The sequence below is a fragment of the Streptopelia decaocto genome (genome assembly GCF_964273445.1).
Source record: "Streptopelia decaocto genome assembly, chromosome: 2".
NCBI lineage: Eukaryota > Metazoa > Chordata > Aves > Columbiformes > Columbidae > Streptopelia > Streptopelia decaocto.
In genome coordinates this window covers 3,868,137-3,885,568 of record NC_138655.1, presented here as the reverse complement: position 1 = coordinate 3,885,568, position 17,432 = coordinate 3,868,137, and the positions used below count along the sequence as shown (strand labels likewise).

General features: G+C 39.3%; 1 protein-coding gene across 4 annotated transcripts in view; it reads right to left on the bottom strand.

Annotated features, from left to right (window-relative positions):
* Positions 1–10,298: 10,298 nt before the first annotated feature.
* TSNARE1 (t-SNARE domain containing 1) overlaps positions 10,299–17,432 on the bottom strand; it is a 531,215-nt gene continuing 524,081 nt past the window's right edge. For all 4 annotated transcript variants that reach the window (XM_082045886.1, XM_082045889.1, XM_082045887.1 and 1 more), the window contains one exon: positions 10,299–11,091. Coding sequence is in view for 1 of the 4 variants with exons in the window: in XM_082045889.1 (XP_081902015.1) it covers positions 11,083–11,091 (9 nt within the window). In the remaining 3 variants the exon portion in view is untranslated. The remainder of the gene's footprint in view (positions 11,092–17,432) is intronic.

Genomic DNA, 17,432 nt, shown 5'->3' with positions numbered 1-17,432 from the left:
ATCATTAGGATGTATTTGGCAAGGAAGCATTAGGATGCATTTGGCATGAAAGACAAATCCACACAACTGTACACAAAATCAGACTTTCTGGACCAGGAAGCCAATGGCAGCTGAGACAGTGATCTTGGGAGTCATAACCTCTGCTTGCCCTCTCTTACAGTCTTCCATGGACATACATTGGTGGGCACTGTTGGACACACAATATTAGGTAGAGATTGCTGTGTCCCAGTGTGTTTGTTCTTATATTCTTGTCTTTATGTTCATATAGCACTTCCTCTATGTTCTTTTTCATTCCCATCCCAAAGACAATCAGACTTCTAAAGAAAGTTTCTGAATACCAGAAATGACAAATTGTTTAAGAAAATATTTAATTGAGACCTTAGTTCATCCCTGGTATGTTAGTTCATCCTGGGTACTTAATGAGATTGATGGAAAAAAAAACCTCCTCTTCTACAGAGGACAATTATTTCTCTCCTATCTGCCCTTTGGAGCTGCTGATTTTGACTAAAAGGGTTTCCCATGACAATTAAACCACTAAGACAGGTAGCTGAGACAGATGTGGCAACACTAAGCCCATGTGCTTCCCACAGTGGGGACCTGTAGAAATAAATTGAAGTGCAGCATTAGGCAAAGTCAACATTGTCAAAACAGTGCATCTTGCCTTGTGAAAAGCAATAGGTAGTTTCTGTGACAAAAAAAAAAGGAAAAGTATCATGACATTTCCTATGTAAACGTCCATCCCTCTGCAAACACAGCTGATAGGCCTTCTTGCCATCAAAAAAATCACAGAATCACAGGATGTTAGGGATTGGAAAGGACCTCAAAAGATCATCCAGTCCAATCCCCCCGCCAGAGCAGGAACACTTAGATGAGGCTACACAAGAAGGTGTCCAGGCAGGTCTTGAATGTCTCCAGAGTAGGAGACTCCACAACCCCCCTGGGCAGCCTGTTCCAGTGTTCTGTTACCCTTACTGAGAATAGGTTTCTTCTCAAATTTAAGTGGAATCTCTTGTGTTCCAGTTTGAACCCATTACCCCTTGTCCTACCGTTGGTTGCCACCAAGAAGAACTTGGCTCCATCCTCGTGACACTCACCCTTTATATATTTGTAAACATTAATAATGTTTAATACCAAAACATTAATAATGTTTTAATGTTTTTAATGTTTTAATACCAGAAGTATGTGGATACTGGGTATAATCTAAACACTGCAGTGCATTGCAGTGTCTGTATTACAACATATGAGTCTTCAAACACCTTCTTACCATTTCACATCCTTCTGTGATTTCTGGTTATCACTCATACTATTGATTAATCTTTTTGACCTAGGAAGCAGGTTGAAGGGCTTCAGTGCTGGAAAGCGGTACTTAAGAAGAAGAATGAAAAAGATTGTCTTTACCCACTTTATGGAAGAGCTAACCACTTGCCTGCTGTCATTGGGGAACAGAAACATGACAATAAAACTACCACCAGGCTAGGTAAAATACTGTCAAGTTGAAGCAGGTCAATGTTTGGTAAGGTATTTTTTAAGTAAAGGAATTTAGTTTTATAGTTCCCAAGGTCTCAGAAGCTGGAAGCCACAACAAAATCATCATGGAAGGAGATGTGTCATTTTGGGACCCTGCAACTGGCCTTTCACTGAGTGCGTTGCACACACCAGCAAGTAGGTTTAATAAAGGCAAAGCAAAGGAGAAGAGGCATCATATTTTCACAGTGGCACACATTAAATTTCTCTTGTGAACCATATTTTTAGTGCCCTACTATCCCATTTTACTTTTCACATCTCTTCACCCCAAAATTTCTGATCCTTGCTCTCTTGGTTTCAATTTATCCTGCAGAGTTCTGCCTCCAATATATAACTTTGTAATATCTTCCTTTCCAGATTTTCCCTCTATGAAGCTCAAAAGTCAAGGCTTGTTAAGCAGCAAAACTGAAAACTGTCAAAATCGACAGTGGTGCTCAGTTTTGTGTTAGGACTCATCTCAAGGATTTTATAAATGTCTGTTAAAATCAAAGCGGGAAAAAATACTAAGAGAAGTGTTCTTTACAAAATTTTATTTTATAAAACTACTGTAGCACAGCACTGGTTACATATAATGCAAAACCAGTGAGGTTAAGCCAGTAATAGATTTTATAGGGCAAATTAGGTCTTCATTACACACAAGCAATAGCTGTGTGGTCAAGGAAGAAACACTAAAGGATTTTCACCAGCACTGTTGAGACTTTTTGTGGCTTACTAACTAAATTATCTCTCTTTCTCCTGATCTCATGACCCTCTCCAGGGGTTTATCTCACCTGCAATCATCCCTTCAGACCTGCTGACATGGCCTAGCCAGTTCCCCTGGTTTATATGTCTTTATATCATACTTATTGGCTGTGATAGAGACCAATAAGAGACCATTTTCCCACTCCCAACCTCCTGTCTCCATGTAACTTATAATTGGGTTGTGGTTGGGGAACATTAACTCTCCAAAGGTGTATGGAAATGTTTTCTCTGACTGGTGATCTGGGAGATTTTATTGTCGTGATTACCATCTTGCTTTTCTATTCTTAGCTCCAGTTCTTGATTTTAGTGCCTGCAATATCTCAAGAGGCTTTACAGAGACAGAAGTAATTTTCTGGAGAAGAATGAGAAAGTTTCCGTGTGGTACAAAGTATGAAAAGGGAGCATGGTCAAGTGAATAACAAATCAGGGTATGAATAAAAGACTCTAAAACCAAAAGGAACATTATTATTAACTGCAGGGGCTTTGGGTCCTGAGAGGCAGACTATAACTTATAATACCATTGTTTATTATAGGGGGCAAAAATGTAAAAATATCGCAGTTGTTTGTGGAGAACTATGTTTAATAATGTGTGGGAGGGACTGCTGAGAGCAATATGTTTCTCAGTCCTTTTCTAACATGTTTTAGCCCTCTAGTTATTACAGGGTTTATTGGGAGATTGACTACAATCCCTAAGCCCTTTAATATCAGCATGGTCTGAGTCCCAACTGAACAATCCATAAATCAGCAGCAAGTCTTTTCTCCTGATCGAGTCACAAATTAATGAGTTCGGCAGCCAGGATTGCCTCTCTTGGCTACATGTAAGCCGAAATCTCTGTTCCAAAAGTGAGCATGGCCTATGGTTTCCTATGCTCACGTTGGACCTCTGCACAGGTACCCAGCTTGAGCCAGCCCTCCTGCTATTCTATGCCATTAAAATTTCTGTATGACTTTTCAGAGCTTGAATGAAGTCCTTGAGTCTTTGGAAACTGCCCTTGACCTTTGGAAGAAATGGACATCACTTCTCTGAAGTTGTCTACTGCAAAGCTCTTAGTAACAATTTTTTTTACTGATTTTAAGTAATGTATAAAGCCATTTATGAATCTTTTAATTGTCTTAAGGAATAGAGAGTGAGTTTCCTTCAGTCTTTTCATTGTTCTTGTGTTTTCTCCTTTGTGACTGTGACTATTGCAAGATACTGGAACCATTGACAAAGGTTGTCTTCTTCTGCCTTGCCTGGCTACCTCTGTGGAGTACTTTATTTGGTCTTATGTCAAATGAAGATGCAGGCTCAGAAGGTTAGTAACACTTAAAAGCATAGGAAAGATCAATATGGGATTTGGAAAAGTGGGAAGAAGCAGTCCTGATGAAACTTCATAGCCCACCAGAGAGAGGTTTTGTATTGGAGCATTTGTGAAGGGAAACTCAGCCTAGACTCACTCCACTGAACTGAGGCTTTAAATTCTGAACACAGCAACCCTTGGGAAACATAAGCATCTCTAGAGGGTATTACAGCCTATCCCAAGATCTCTTTCCAGTGACTGTAAAAGGAGCTGAAAGTGGCTGTGTTCCTTTTTTTAGATGCTTAAAGTAAGATGAGGCAAATCTGGGCTCAGAAGTGAATCCAACTTACCTGTAAGGAGAACAAGCTCTAAAATGTTCTAGCAGATTTGAAGAATCGCTGAGTCTGTGCTCTGAATGTGCAGGACTAGAGCATCCTAGTACAGGCTTTTTAGCACTTAGCGTTGCTGCTGAGCATGTCAGAAACACCACGGTGGAGACATAAAGCAAACAAAAGAAGGCAAAGGACAATGCAATCACCTTGTCCCATGCTTTCCTACTTGTTGCTGTCAGAAGTGTTGGTCATCACTGCATGTTTTTGCGTTTTGCTAACTGCCTGTTTGTCGTGCATTGCAAACCCTTGTTCCAGTATGTCAACATACTTCATGGGGTTCTTATTTTTTTGTTGTTGTTTCTTTATGTAGTGTGACAGCAAGCTGGCTACCAGGAAGTTGGTACCACAACTAAACAGACAATTGCATTAATCACACCTTTCACAATCTCCCATTCACGTATTATCTTCAGCCAGCATCACCCAGACCAGAGTTTCCTATACCCTTCAGCTGGTCTTTACATGTTGCTTCCATCCTTGTCCAGGGTTAATGTCCTTCAGTGATCACAGAATACAGGAATGGTTGGGGTTGGAAGGGACATCTGGAGATCATCTAGTCAAGAACAACTGCTAAAGCAAGTTCATATAATGCCCAAGTTTATCCAATGGATGTCTGCTACAGAGTCTTTCATTTATGTTTACAAGCTCTGTGAAGATAGGAGGGAAAAGGAGCCTCCACCTTTGTCAGCCATGAACTTTTTGGCTTTTTTCCCCTGGAAAAAAAGACATCTAGCACAGGGATTATTCACTATAGCCTACTGTATTTGTGTTATTCCTGAGCAGGCAGTTATTACATTATGTTGTCAAAGGAAGCAATAAGCAAACTGAAAATTCAAGAATAACATTTTTTAAAGTGATTTAAACTAGGGTGTTTAGGAATTTCCTCAGGGATTTGGTGAGGATCCCTCACTGGACATGCTTGGAGAGAAAAATCTTTTTAATATATAGACAAACTAGTTGAAAGGAACTCCATAAATTAGATGGCGTTAAGGTGATGGAAGTAATCTCCCACACCCCTGAGCTCCATTAAATCAATTTAATCCTATAAAAACTTTCAATGGAAAACTTGATTTTCCCTTAGGATCTGCAAGTACTTAAAATGCAGATTTTAACGATCCTATCGACATAGCCAAAAAAGATAGAAAAGCATGTTCTCAAGGCTTAGAGTCTGCTATTCAGAATACCCTATTTCAGCTTATTTCAAATAGGAACTCATCTGAAAATGAAAGAGTTACTCAGGTTGATGTTTCGAGTCTATATTGTGCATCAGGATATAAGTAATAGAAGTCTTAATCACATAATTCACATTTCATAGTCTGTCCAAAGAGCCCTTCTTTGCTACATAAAGGCTGCACCAGATAGAAGGCTGGTATACTGGGGTACAGTGTGGTGAAGAGACCTTCGTAAATTCAGATAGGAGATGGAGGCATGGTTGGGATCTAAAACATCAGATCATCAACCATGTAGCCCAACAGTCCTCTAATTTCACATTCACCTTGGAAGTTTCATTTTATGTAAGAAGACAATGAGGTTGGATGGCATTTCTGGGAACATCTATCTTGCTTTCTCGCTTCCAGTTTTGTTCTGTGTTGTTTCATGTTTCCTCACGTGTGCTTTGGCAAATCACTTCGGAAACAAAACGGTGCCTCCCATAGTCATTAAGTAACTCGACTGATGCAATTTCTTAAAACTAAAAGAAATTAAGAGATCCTGACCACTATACATGATAAGAGAATGTACATCACAATTATCTGACTGTGGGACTAGGAGCAGTGAATCTGAGTATCTCAATATGGCTAAATAAAGGATTTAAGCACTTGTAGAAACAACTTGATGTATTAGAAATGTTGAAATGTATCTATGCATCAATCTGTCTTCAATGACAATCTGCCTTGGTGATAGGTCTTTATTTAATTTATACATGTGACTATAGTTGCTAGTTGTAATAGTTACGGATTTTGGCATTGGTCATAAGTCTGTTTCAGTGGGGCAAAGGTTACAAAGCAGCAATGACCTGTCTTCTCTCCTAAATGGCACTTGATACTGTTAAAACAGACATTCCAGTTACTGACAGCATCCAGAATCAGGAATCTCTGAATTTATTGGGAACCTCATCAATTTCTGCCATTGTCGTGTATAATCATCAACCAAATTACAACTCATCATCATAAGTTTCATTCTTCTGCTTTCTGTGGTGAGGTAAGGTGGGGTTGGTCCACTGTCCAAAGCAAGCGATAAATTCTGGAATTAGTAATGTAAAGAAGACGCCAATTAAACTACCCTATTACATTCTACTAAGCTGCTCCATACCAATTATAACCATATTTCTTTGTGGTCTAATTAGTTTCAACTCAGTTCCACAGTGAGGAAGCCTATAATGAGTGAACACATGACAAACATGGTTCAGACTCCATGTGAGAGATCATTAATATGCTCTGGGTTGTTGTTTTGGAAGAGGCTGCACCTAATTATGTGGGTTAATGCACTTAAATGAAATGGCTGAATTGCAGCCATTTTCAGTCTTTCAAGGTCCCATAGACTGACAGAACTGCAGATTAATAAGTTGTTAGTGTGATCTATTGACCTGCCCCATCATTCTTCACTTTCACTCCATATGCTCTTAGAGGCATGAAATGCTAAAGTAGAGGAGTGTGCCAATCACCGACATTTCAATTTTGTTGCTTTCTCCAGCACTTGCCTAAGAAATGGTCAGAATTGGTGAACAGCAAAATCCAAGGCCTGATATGCCAAATCACTTTAGCTGCCTTTGAACCAAAACGCACCATACACAAGAGATAACAGATGCCTTGCTAGCATAGAACAGCTTAGATAACAGATTGAACTCCTTTCAGCTAGCAATGGCCGTCTACAAGTCAGGCATATAGTATAAAGCTAGTGTTTAGGATATCCCTTTACCCAACGGAAAGCATAGGTCATGCAGACTAGGCAAGTTATCCAAGTGTGAAATAAAATGCCAAGTCATCTGGGACTATTCACACCAGCAAAGAGTCAACTTAGGGGGTATATAACAGAGGCTTCAAAATCATGATGGGATGGGAAGGGTGTATCAAGACAGGTCATTAACCAGAGCTATCAAATTACAGCAGTAGGATCCAAATTCAATCCTGCTGCAGGAAAAAGGTGTTTTGTAGTTTTTGTTTTTTTCAGTTGGTAGAAGGCCTTTGAATCTCATTTGTAAGCCACACCATCATCAGGAAATCCTCTTAATGGAAAGATTAAGATTTGAGACTGAGAGATTATGAGGGAGGAAGGATCATAGGTACTTTTTCTGTCACCAAGATGCTTTTTTATGGCCAGTGTTGGAGAAAGAATACAGGTGATAGGGACTGTTGAGATGAGTCAGTAGAACCATCATGACCTACCTTGTGGGGATTATGACATAGAATGCTCCTCAGGACTTCCTCCTGGTTAGCTCAAGCAACCACCTTCCCCAGCACAGTAGATTTATATATCCTGTAAAAGTTTTCACATATATTGTAAAAGAGGCCAAAAGGTCAAAAAGACTGTGGAACAGTAGATGGAAAACACTGTCAGGTTTGACACCTATATCCTTTTGTAGACATAGCTTTGGGGAACAGTCCCCATTTGCAAACACCTCAGATCTGAGAAATTTCACTAGATTCCAAATGTGTTGTCTAAGTGACAGCAAGAAATGCCAAATAGGTTTGTTTTCACATGTTTGCACTTGTTCCTAAGGCAAAAACTGCTTCCTACTCCACTCCTCAGTAAGAGGACCTGACAACTTAATTGAATTTGGTACTTAGCTCACTAAGTTTCTGATGTGCTTTCTTTTAATTTATTTTGTCAGGTTCTTTTTAGCTTTTCTTCTACTGTTGCCAGCATGCAATAGCTCCTAATAATGCCCATGAAAGATAGTTTTATTCAAATTTTCCCCTCTCACATCCCTTCTCATATTAACACCCCCACCCCATGGTGGCTTGCAGGATCTTCCCAGATTGAACTGCCTGCTGTTGGAAAGCTTTGAGGTCCATGTCTCTGTGTATGATATTGCAAAGAAGGAAAAACTATGACAGTGCGTACACTCGATATTTTCATCAAAGCGTTGGTAGTATAAACAGCTGTTTATGGCATCATTAGGTATACTTGTCATGGGTAAAGAGAAGACAAACATGTCCATGAAGTGAGTGAGGCATTCAAAAATGAATCTTCAATTGCAGTTGCAACTGAAGTTGTAGTCAACATTGCAGTCAACAGCTCAATTTCCAAATGGAGATCAGTAACTGGTACTGTTCAATATGATTATTAATGATGTAAACATAGTGGGACTTAATGTATTCTCCAGCAAGTTTGCAGGTGACACAAAACTGAGTGGTGCATCTGATATGCTAGAGGGAAGGGATGTCACGCAGACGGATCTGAACAAACTTGAGAAGTGGCTCATTTTCAACCCCATGGGCACCAACAAGTACAAGGTCATGCACTTTGGTCAGGGCAACCGCAGTGTCAATACACACTGGGTGATGAATAGATTGAGAGCAGAAGGACTTGGGGATACTGGTGGGTGAAAAATTTGACGTGAACCAACGATTTGTATTTGAAGCCCAGAAAGCCAGCTGCATCCTGACCAGCAGCTCGAGGGAGGTGATTCTCTCTCTCTACTCTGCTCTTGTGAGACCCTCTGGAGTAATATATCCAGCTCTGGGGTCTCCAGCCCAGGAAAGACAGACCTGTTGGAGAGGGTCCAGGTGAGGCCATGAAAATGGTCCAAGAGCTGAAACACCTGTCCTGTGTAGAAAAGCTGACAGAGTTGAGTTTCTTAAGCCTGGCGAAGAGAAGGCTCCAAGACATCTTCTTGTGGCCTTTCAATATATAAGAGAATTTATAAGAAAGGTGGAGAGAGACTTTTACCAGAGTCTGTAGTGACAATGGGAAACAGCTTTCAAATAAAAGAGGGTAGAGTTAGATTGGACATAAGGAAGATTTTTTTTTATTATGAGGGTGGTGAGACACTGGAACAGGTTGCCCAAAGAATTTGGAAATGCTCAAGGTCAGGTCGGATGGAGCTTTGAGCAATCTGATCTAGTGAAAGGTGTCCCTGACCATGGCAAGGGGATTGGATTAGATTATCCTTAAAGCCTCCTTCCAACCCAAACCATTCCCTGATTCTATGATTAAGCAAGAACGTACTGTTTTATAGCAACCTCATGGTATGGTTTGGTTTTTGGTTACTTCTTTTTATTTTTTGAAATAATATTTTCCATTGTAACCAAGTCTGTAATACACAATAGGGGGAGTATTTCTATTTTGTCACATGGAAATTTCACACTCCCTCTAAGCCAGGCAGCGTCTACAGTTTCAGCAGAGAAATACTTCACCTGGGGCATTGGTGCCAAATCTATCTGCTGTGTAATCTGGCTCATTGAAAGCTCCATCAGTCTGTCTCTGCACTGCATCATACTAATGAGGTAATCACTGAGCTTCTAATGAATGAGATTAGCAAATGGGCAAGGTTTGTTTGTTCTGGATCCCTTGTTCAAATGCAACTCGAGGCTCTCAAAATATTTGCTTGCAATCAGCTACGACCTGGGTTTGTTTCAGCTCTTGCTAACTAGATGAAAACCATTTCCATCACTCTAGGGTTTGCCAGATTTGCTGGTAGAGGCAGCCTGTAGTTTGTGGTGGGTATAAGCAGGACACTCTATTTCCGAAGCAAACTCTCTGTAGTAAGGTAAAGCACTAGGTATCATAATTTGTAATTTCATGCTATTACTAAGCTTGCTTGGAAAAAATAGCATCAAGCTATTAATGAGCTTAATAGCAACTAGTAACCATTTAATATTAGATATAATGATCCAGTTATGTAGATTTTGTAGGATAGACCTAGAGAAAAACCACCAGAAACTCTGATTTTTCTTTCTTCACCAAAATTAACTACATTGATTTAAGAAATTTTACAGTTTTGCCCCTGAATGAGCTTATGCACCTGCAAGATTTCTCTGTGCATTTTCTGTGCTCAGCCTTTACTGATGACAGACTGTGTCAGCTTTTTGGAAAAGGAAGCATGTAATTGAAAGCAGTGCAGGTGAAAATCTAGTTTAATATTTGTTATTCTCTTCTAAACCTTCACAGTAACCAAAAATACATAACATATAGAGGTAGCTGATTTTTTTTTCTCTAGTGAGAAACATTTTTGTCAAAAGAAGTATCTTTTCATGAGGAACAAAACCCACAATTTAGTGAAATTCTCTCTAATACTTCCTATGACATTTTAATCAAAATCATTTTTGAAATGCTTTATTTACTGGAGGAAAGCTGCATTTCTAGTACACGACACATTTAAAGAAGAATTTTAATGACATTTTCAATGATGTTTTCAGCAGAGAATATTGTGGGTGACAAGGAAACAAAATCCCAAATGCTGGTTGCATTAAAACCTATGAAATGAAATGTAATGCAAAATCTGACATTTTTAATGAGTTGCCTTGCTTGATCTTTTTGACAGACTAAAGGCCTTTATGAAAATATTGTAAAAATGTGTCTTAATGTTTATTTGTCCTCGTCTTTCACTAGTGTTTTCCATAAATAAATGTGGTCTTCTATGCATACAATGGGATCAAATAAGCATCTAATTTATGTGTTTGTAAATGGCACATATAATTGTGAAAGTGCTTAGCTCAGATCTGGCAGAGGAAATTCTAAAGCAGCATTGCACAGTATGAGAATCTGAGCTAGATTGTTTTTCAAAATATACAAAAGCAACAACAAAAAAAAGAATCAGACAAAACATGTCGACTTTCATGGTTTTCTTGAACTGGAGATCAAGAGCATGTTAAAAACACAAGCAAAGATGAATTAACAGCCGTGGATCTTACAACACACCGTATAGCAAATCTGGAGGCAAAGAAACATCACTCCCCAGATACACAGGAGACATCATTAAAATCTGTAAAATAAGGTAAAATATGTTTGCAATGAAGAAAGAAAAAAAAACAAGGAAAAAATATTCACGATTATACTAACAACATAGTATAGAACTTAGCTTTTCTTTCATACAACTAGTGTTTGTTTGCTATAGGTGTTTTAATATGACGTGATCAGTAAAGCAGACATTGACGTAGGGCTTGAATGTGAAATGCCTTGAGAATCCATTCCACTTCACAGGGTGATCACGGGCTCTGCAAAAGCAAGAATAACTGATGAGTATTCACAGGATTTCCAGAGATTCGCTGATGCAAAGTTGTTGCTGATGAAAATGCGGTTACTCAAGATGGTCCCAAAATACATAGTCAACAATGATTGTAGAAAAGTGTATATTCACTGCTTACAGTCTAAGGTAATGGTGGAAGTGGAAGGGGTGGAGAGGCTGAGAGTATAAACAGACCAAATATATAAAGAAAATATGGTGTATAGCCTGCTGTAGCAAGGAAAAGTGTAGATTTTGTGTTCTCTTAAATGCCAGCAGTTCCCATTCCTAGAGGATGGTGCATTTGGTTTTAAAAATACCTTTTCCTGCAAAGTGGACTAAGTTTAGAAGACAGAGTGTGACACTGATGCACTCTGCAGGAGAGAATATATCTAAGAAATATTAGTCTGTTTTCCATTTTTCTATACAATGAAGCCATTAGATATTTCCTCTTTATAGGAAGGACTCACCATACAATGTGTAGATCTCTACAACATGTTTACACTACTTAGTATAGACATTCACTGGAAATCAAGTGGCAATTTTTGATGAAAGTTAATGTTGCTCTGCAATTACTACAAGAGAAGCCCCTTATGACAGACATCAGAAGCAAGATAACACCTCCAAGACAGACATCAGCACTATAGACTTCTGAGGTTAGACAAATCATATTTTTGCACTCATTGCCTCATAAAGCAAGTGATGTTCGTAGTAAACATCACTATGAAAGATATAAGCAGGCTTTAGTAGTGCTTGTGTTTATTCTACATCTGCTTACTCAGTGAATATTCACAGTATGTTTGGGATTGGAAGGGACCTCAAAAGATCATCTAGTCCAATCCCCCTGCTGGAGCAGGAACACCTAGGTGAGGTCGCACAGGAACATGTCCAGGCGGGTTTTGAATGTCTCCAGAGAAGGAGACTCCACAACTTCCCTGGGCAGCCTGTTCCAGTGCTCTGTCACCCTCACTGAGAAGAAGTTTCTTCTCAAATTTAAGTGGAACCTCTTGTGTTCCAGCTTGATCCCAAATATTGTTTGTTTATATGCTATGTAAGGAAATATGGCTAAACCTGGTATCAAGGGAAATAAAAAGGGTGGAAAAATACTCTTATTATTACTGAACCCATAACTGAGAATTTTTTTTTTTTTTTTTTACTACAGGTGAAAACCTTAGAAACATTATTTGTTTTAATGATGCTTTATTGTAAAACAAAAAGATGTCAAAATAGATGAGTGATCAGACACGCTTTTCTTCCAAAGCAATAAAATACAACACCACACAGATAGTTATTTATGCCAGTTATTGAAATTGTTCGTAATAAGATATTATTTAGATAATCCTTTTGGAATCAAACATCTGTTGTGTGCTGTGCTGCATTTATAAAACACAGAAAGTAGTCCCTACCTTGCATTCACATGAACACCACAAAGATCTTACAAGAACTCTCTAATGACAAAGGGTAACCTTCTGAAGATGATACTCATCTCAGCTAATTTAAGGTATAAGTCTCTCCATCTGAGTGTAATGGCTCCCAGGCTCCAGGCTCCTATTAGAGTAATTACAGATCTAATCAATACAGCCAATGGATCTTTACAGTGGGGGTCATTATTTGAATAATAAATTTCAGAGTCACCAGTATTTCACTGGCTGCTACTGACTAGCATTAACTACAAAGAAGTCTTCAGGTTTGCTTTCTCAGATGCAGAAATGTATGCTGAGGACATCTAAATTTAGCTGCACAAATTCAGTAGCAGAAGTTCTTTGAATAAGGACTTGAATAAGGATTTGCTAGAGTTACTCAGACAAGTGGCTCTGAAACTGGGATGGACACCACTAATCATAAAACCTCTCCACTCACTTTGCAACCATTCTTACTTTCCTGTTCACTTAATATTTCACAATTCTTCTTTTTTTTTTTTCCAGAAACATTTCTACAGGTGCCAATAAACAATATGTTTACTGCCTGTGCAAGTCACAGGATCACAGAATGGATGAGCTGGGATGAGACCTCTGGAGATCCTCATCCACCACTCTGGAGATCATCTAGTCCAACCACCAGCTCAGAGCAGGGTCACATGTATCATGGATGTGTCCAGTTGGATTTTGAATACCTCCAAGGCTGGAGACTCCAGAACTTCTCTAGGCAACCTGTTTCCCTGTTTGACTACTCTTACAGTAAAAAAAAGAAGTGGTTTCTTATGTTTAAATAAATTTTCATCTAATTCAGGTTGTACCAATTTCCTCTTGTCCTTCTCAGTGGAAACTACTGAGAAGAGCCTTGTTCCATCTTCTTTATATCCCACATCAAATATTTATACAGATGGATATGATCCTTCTGAGCTTCCTTTCCCCAGGCTGCAGTCCCAGATCTCTCAGCCTCTCCTTGTATGTCAGATACTCCCATCCCTTCATCATCGTGGCTCTTTAGTGGACTTGCTCCAGTATACGCATGTCTCTTGTTAATTTTTTTCTTCTTACGTGTAGGCACACACATGCCTGTGTACAGGAGAGAAAGAACACAGTCTAATCGGATCCTGTGGACCTTGGACAGGCTTTTTCTCTGAGGACTAGGAGGAAGGGCACCATATGTTTGACATGAAAGCAAACCCTACTACCAGCACAGGCCATTACTCTTGGCAGGCGCTGCAACTACTGGGGATTATGAATCTTGATTTGCAGGCAAGGAAAAATATTCCACATTTCAAAAGCCATTTAAATTAGAAATAGATATTCTACAGACTTGGCTCTTGAGTGTAAGAAGAGAGATTCTCTAGACACAGTGCACCTACAAGATATATTGGGCCAACAAACCAACAGACTTAATATGTGTTTCTGGTTTAGTTGAGGATAAAAATGAGTTATTTTTGGTTACTGGAAAAGAGCTGGAGTTCTGTCATACCTTTACATTTTGATTAAAGAGGTTTTTACTATTTGCTTTAGTAATAGCTGTACTGAGTTTAGCAGTTCTAGTCATAGACTATACAGTCTTGTGTTAGCTACTATACAAACTACAGGGTGTTTCAAAAAGATGGACCTAATTTCAAAGAAGAATATATTTCAGATTAGGTCCATCCTTTGAAACACCCTGTAAATTACAATCCCATTAAAAAAAAAAAATTAAAAAAAAAATAAATGGGATACATCTTTGTGCTTTGTTTTGGTTTTTTAATGTGTCTGGAGAACTTTACCAGTAGAAACCTGGGTGACTCAAGGCTTTGCCCATCCATATTTCAGTGAGTCATTTCTATTATCTTCATAGTCAATGAAAGGCAATGGGTGTATTTATCTTGATTTTTCTTTTTTCATGCATAGGTCAAGAAAGGAAAGAGCAAATGAAAAAAGACCCTGCTGCTATCAGGCTGCTAAAATTACTCTTCTGTGCAGGGTAATGGTCCTCCTTACAGTGAACTGCAAAATTAGACTGTAAAGAGCTGCTCCAGTCATATGGTGGCTCTAAGTTGAAACAGGAACCTGGGCTATGGATCCATCCTACAGCCCTCCTTGGCTTCAGAGAAGCATCTTTGCTCCTTTGGGGTTTACCCCTCCTTTGGGGTTTACAATGTAGACTCTGCCCATTTATTTAGTCTAGCCTGTTCTGCCTGTGAATTAAAGATTTAGTCTTATGGGAAGATAAATTCTCCAGAATAATAAACCAATTTGATCCTACCTTCTGTTGTTTTGAATCAAGTGAGATCTCCGTCTTTCCTCTAAGTAAATGTGCTGACACATCATACTGTGTAAGGTCTGATGACACAACTTTTGACATTTCCAAATTTACACATATTTCAGGCTTTTTCATAGACATTAACCTCAATGAACTTCTCTGTTGGAAAAGGCTCATCCACATAAATTTTAATACCTTATTAATAGTAGCTGATCATTATACATGCAGTGATTTTTGGGCAGTTGTAAACACACACTGTTCAAGTAAGTCTGATGGATTGTCCAAAGAATGGAGAATACATGACAGAAAGAACAGATGGGTTTTGTTACTGAGTACTGAAAATATGGGCAATGAAACAGCTCTTCAGAACTATTCATGGCCACCTTCTCAACATGTCAAACTCACCCAGGGGTTGGGCACTAGCCAGAGGTAGATGTTTAGTGCAGATATCCTGAGATGCAACCCAGAGAAAGGAAAGACCTTCATCTGTATTTTGCCATATTTGTTTAATTCAGGGTTTTTTGGCTTGGGGGTTTTGGAGTTGTAGTTTGGTTTTTTTTGTTGTTGTTGTTGTTTTTGTTTGTTTGTTTGTTTGTTTCCTGGCATACCAGAGTACTGAGATATGTGTGCAGAGCATGGTAGTTCTGAGAGATATAGAAATCTCTCATATTTTCCAGACATGTGGTGGGTTGACCTTGGCTGGACACCAGGTGCCCACCAAGCTTCTCTATCACTCCCTCTCCTCAACTGGACGCAGGAGAGAAAACACAACAGAAGGCTCGTGGGTTGAGATAAGGACGGGGGGGGTCACTCAGCAATTACTGCCATCGGCCAAACAGAACTCACTTGGGGAAATTAATTTAATTTATTGCCAATAAAACCAGAGTAGGATAATGAGAAATAAAAACAAGTCTTAAAATACCTTCCCTCCCCACCCCTCCATTCTTCCTGGGCTCAACTTTACTCATGAATACCCTACCACCTCCCCTGCAGCAACACAGACAAATGGGGAATGGGGGTTTTGGTCAGTTCATCGTACATTGTTTTGATCCACAGACCTTCAACACTTCCAACTATTTTTCTGTACCTCCTGCTTTTGACCATTAACACTGACCTCACTGCAGATGCTTGATCACCTTTTATATGGTTTGTCCCTGTGCATGTTCCTCCAGCCCAAGGTCCACCAAGACACCCACACAGTGTTACAGCAATGCACTGGTGAAAAGGTAAAAATGGTGAAAAGGTAGGAAAAATGAAGATTCGTCCAAAGCTGACATATGGAAATAAGTAAGCAATTATATTAACTGAACAAGATGAGCTTAAAGGATGAACTCCTTCAAGAGAAAAGGGATCAAAACTACTTAAAAATAAGGCCTTGCTTCTTCCTAAGGTCACAACCCACAGAAGATGTTTCCTCCAAAGGATACTTACTCATTTTCTCTTTATATTACCTTTCCCATAGAAGCATTGTCCTCCTCCTTCTCAAAAAAACATCCCTGTCATTTGGGATTTCCTTCATAACATTCCAATAACAAACTAAAGAAACATATCTGGAACCATCTTCTTCAGAAGAATGAAATGCAGAAAAGTGAGGCTGAAGGTGCAGAAGGATTATGACTTCATTTTGCCGCCTTGAGAAAAGGTTAAAATTGCCAGCAATGTGTGACCTAAATCTAAGCGACATTAAACAGATGGCACTGAATGACCAAGAAAATAGGATTGGTCTTTCTCCATCCATCAGCTCGCTTTGCACCTTAAACTGCATTAACCTTGCTCAGCTAGATGACGCAGCCTTTTTCTTGCATCCATCTCTTCATTTTTAAAAAGCAGTTTGGAGAGTTTGGGGAGTGGAGACACTGTTAGGTTAACAGTGAGAAATCCTGTTTCTCATGAGGAGGATGAAAAGGAGAACATGGCACAGAGATGTTAGATTTGCTGGTGTTTCAGGACAGGATATTTCTTCCTGTCGTCACTTGGAACAAAAAGGTGAATTATTTTGTTCGCTTTTTTGGAAGTGTTATGGTTGTCAGGCCAAAGCTGCTTGCAGAGAACAGCAAGGACAGTGCTCACACTGCACCTCTCTATTCAGACTTCTACAGTAATGGAGGCAATTTGAAGATGTTATCTTGGAAGACAGAGCCACCACCACTTTCACAGCCTATTTTCCTCCCCATCTTCAGAGTGCTCCAAGGCAATCTGAACATTCACCTCTTTTTTTTTAATTATTTTTTTTTCTTTTTTAAAATATGCTTTAATCCCTGTGTCCTCAGGTGCGAGTTAACATTTGAGGGAGACAGTGCACATCTCCATTCCTCAAAATTCATGGTCAAGGGACTAGAGTCTCACTTGCTTTGAAGCAGGCCACATCTCTTCTGGTCTGTGCAGTCATCTCCTATCTTTCCCTAGAAAGAAAAGGCTCCCAGACCCACTTTTGGCAACCCCTGTTATGTGGAGGGAGGAAGGAGAGAGAAATATGCTGAATTACTCTGGGAAGCAGTCAGGATAACACCAAAATGAGAGACATAAAACACTGGCCAGATAAAACATCATGTGCTGGAGAGTAATACAGATTAGATAGCAGACCTGGCAAGTCATCAGCTCAAACCAATGTGGCAAATCTTGGGAACATGTCGAATTACTGGCATTTGACTTTCAGCTTGGATTAAC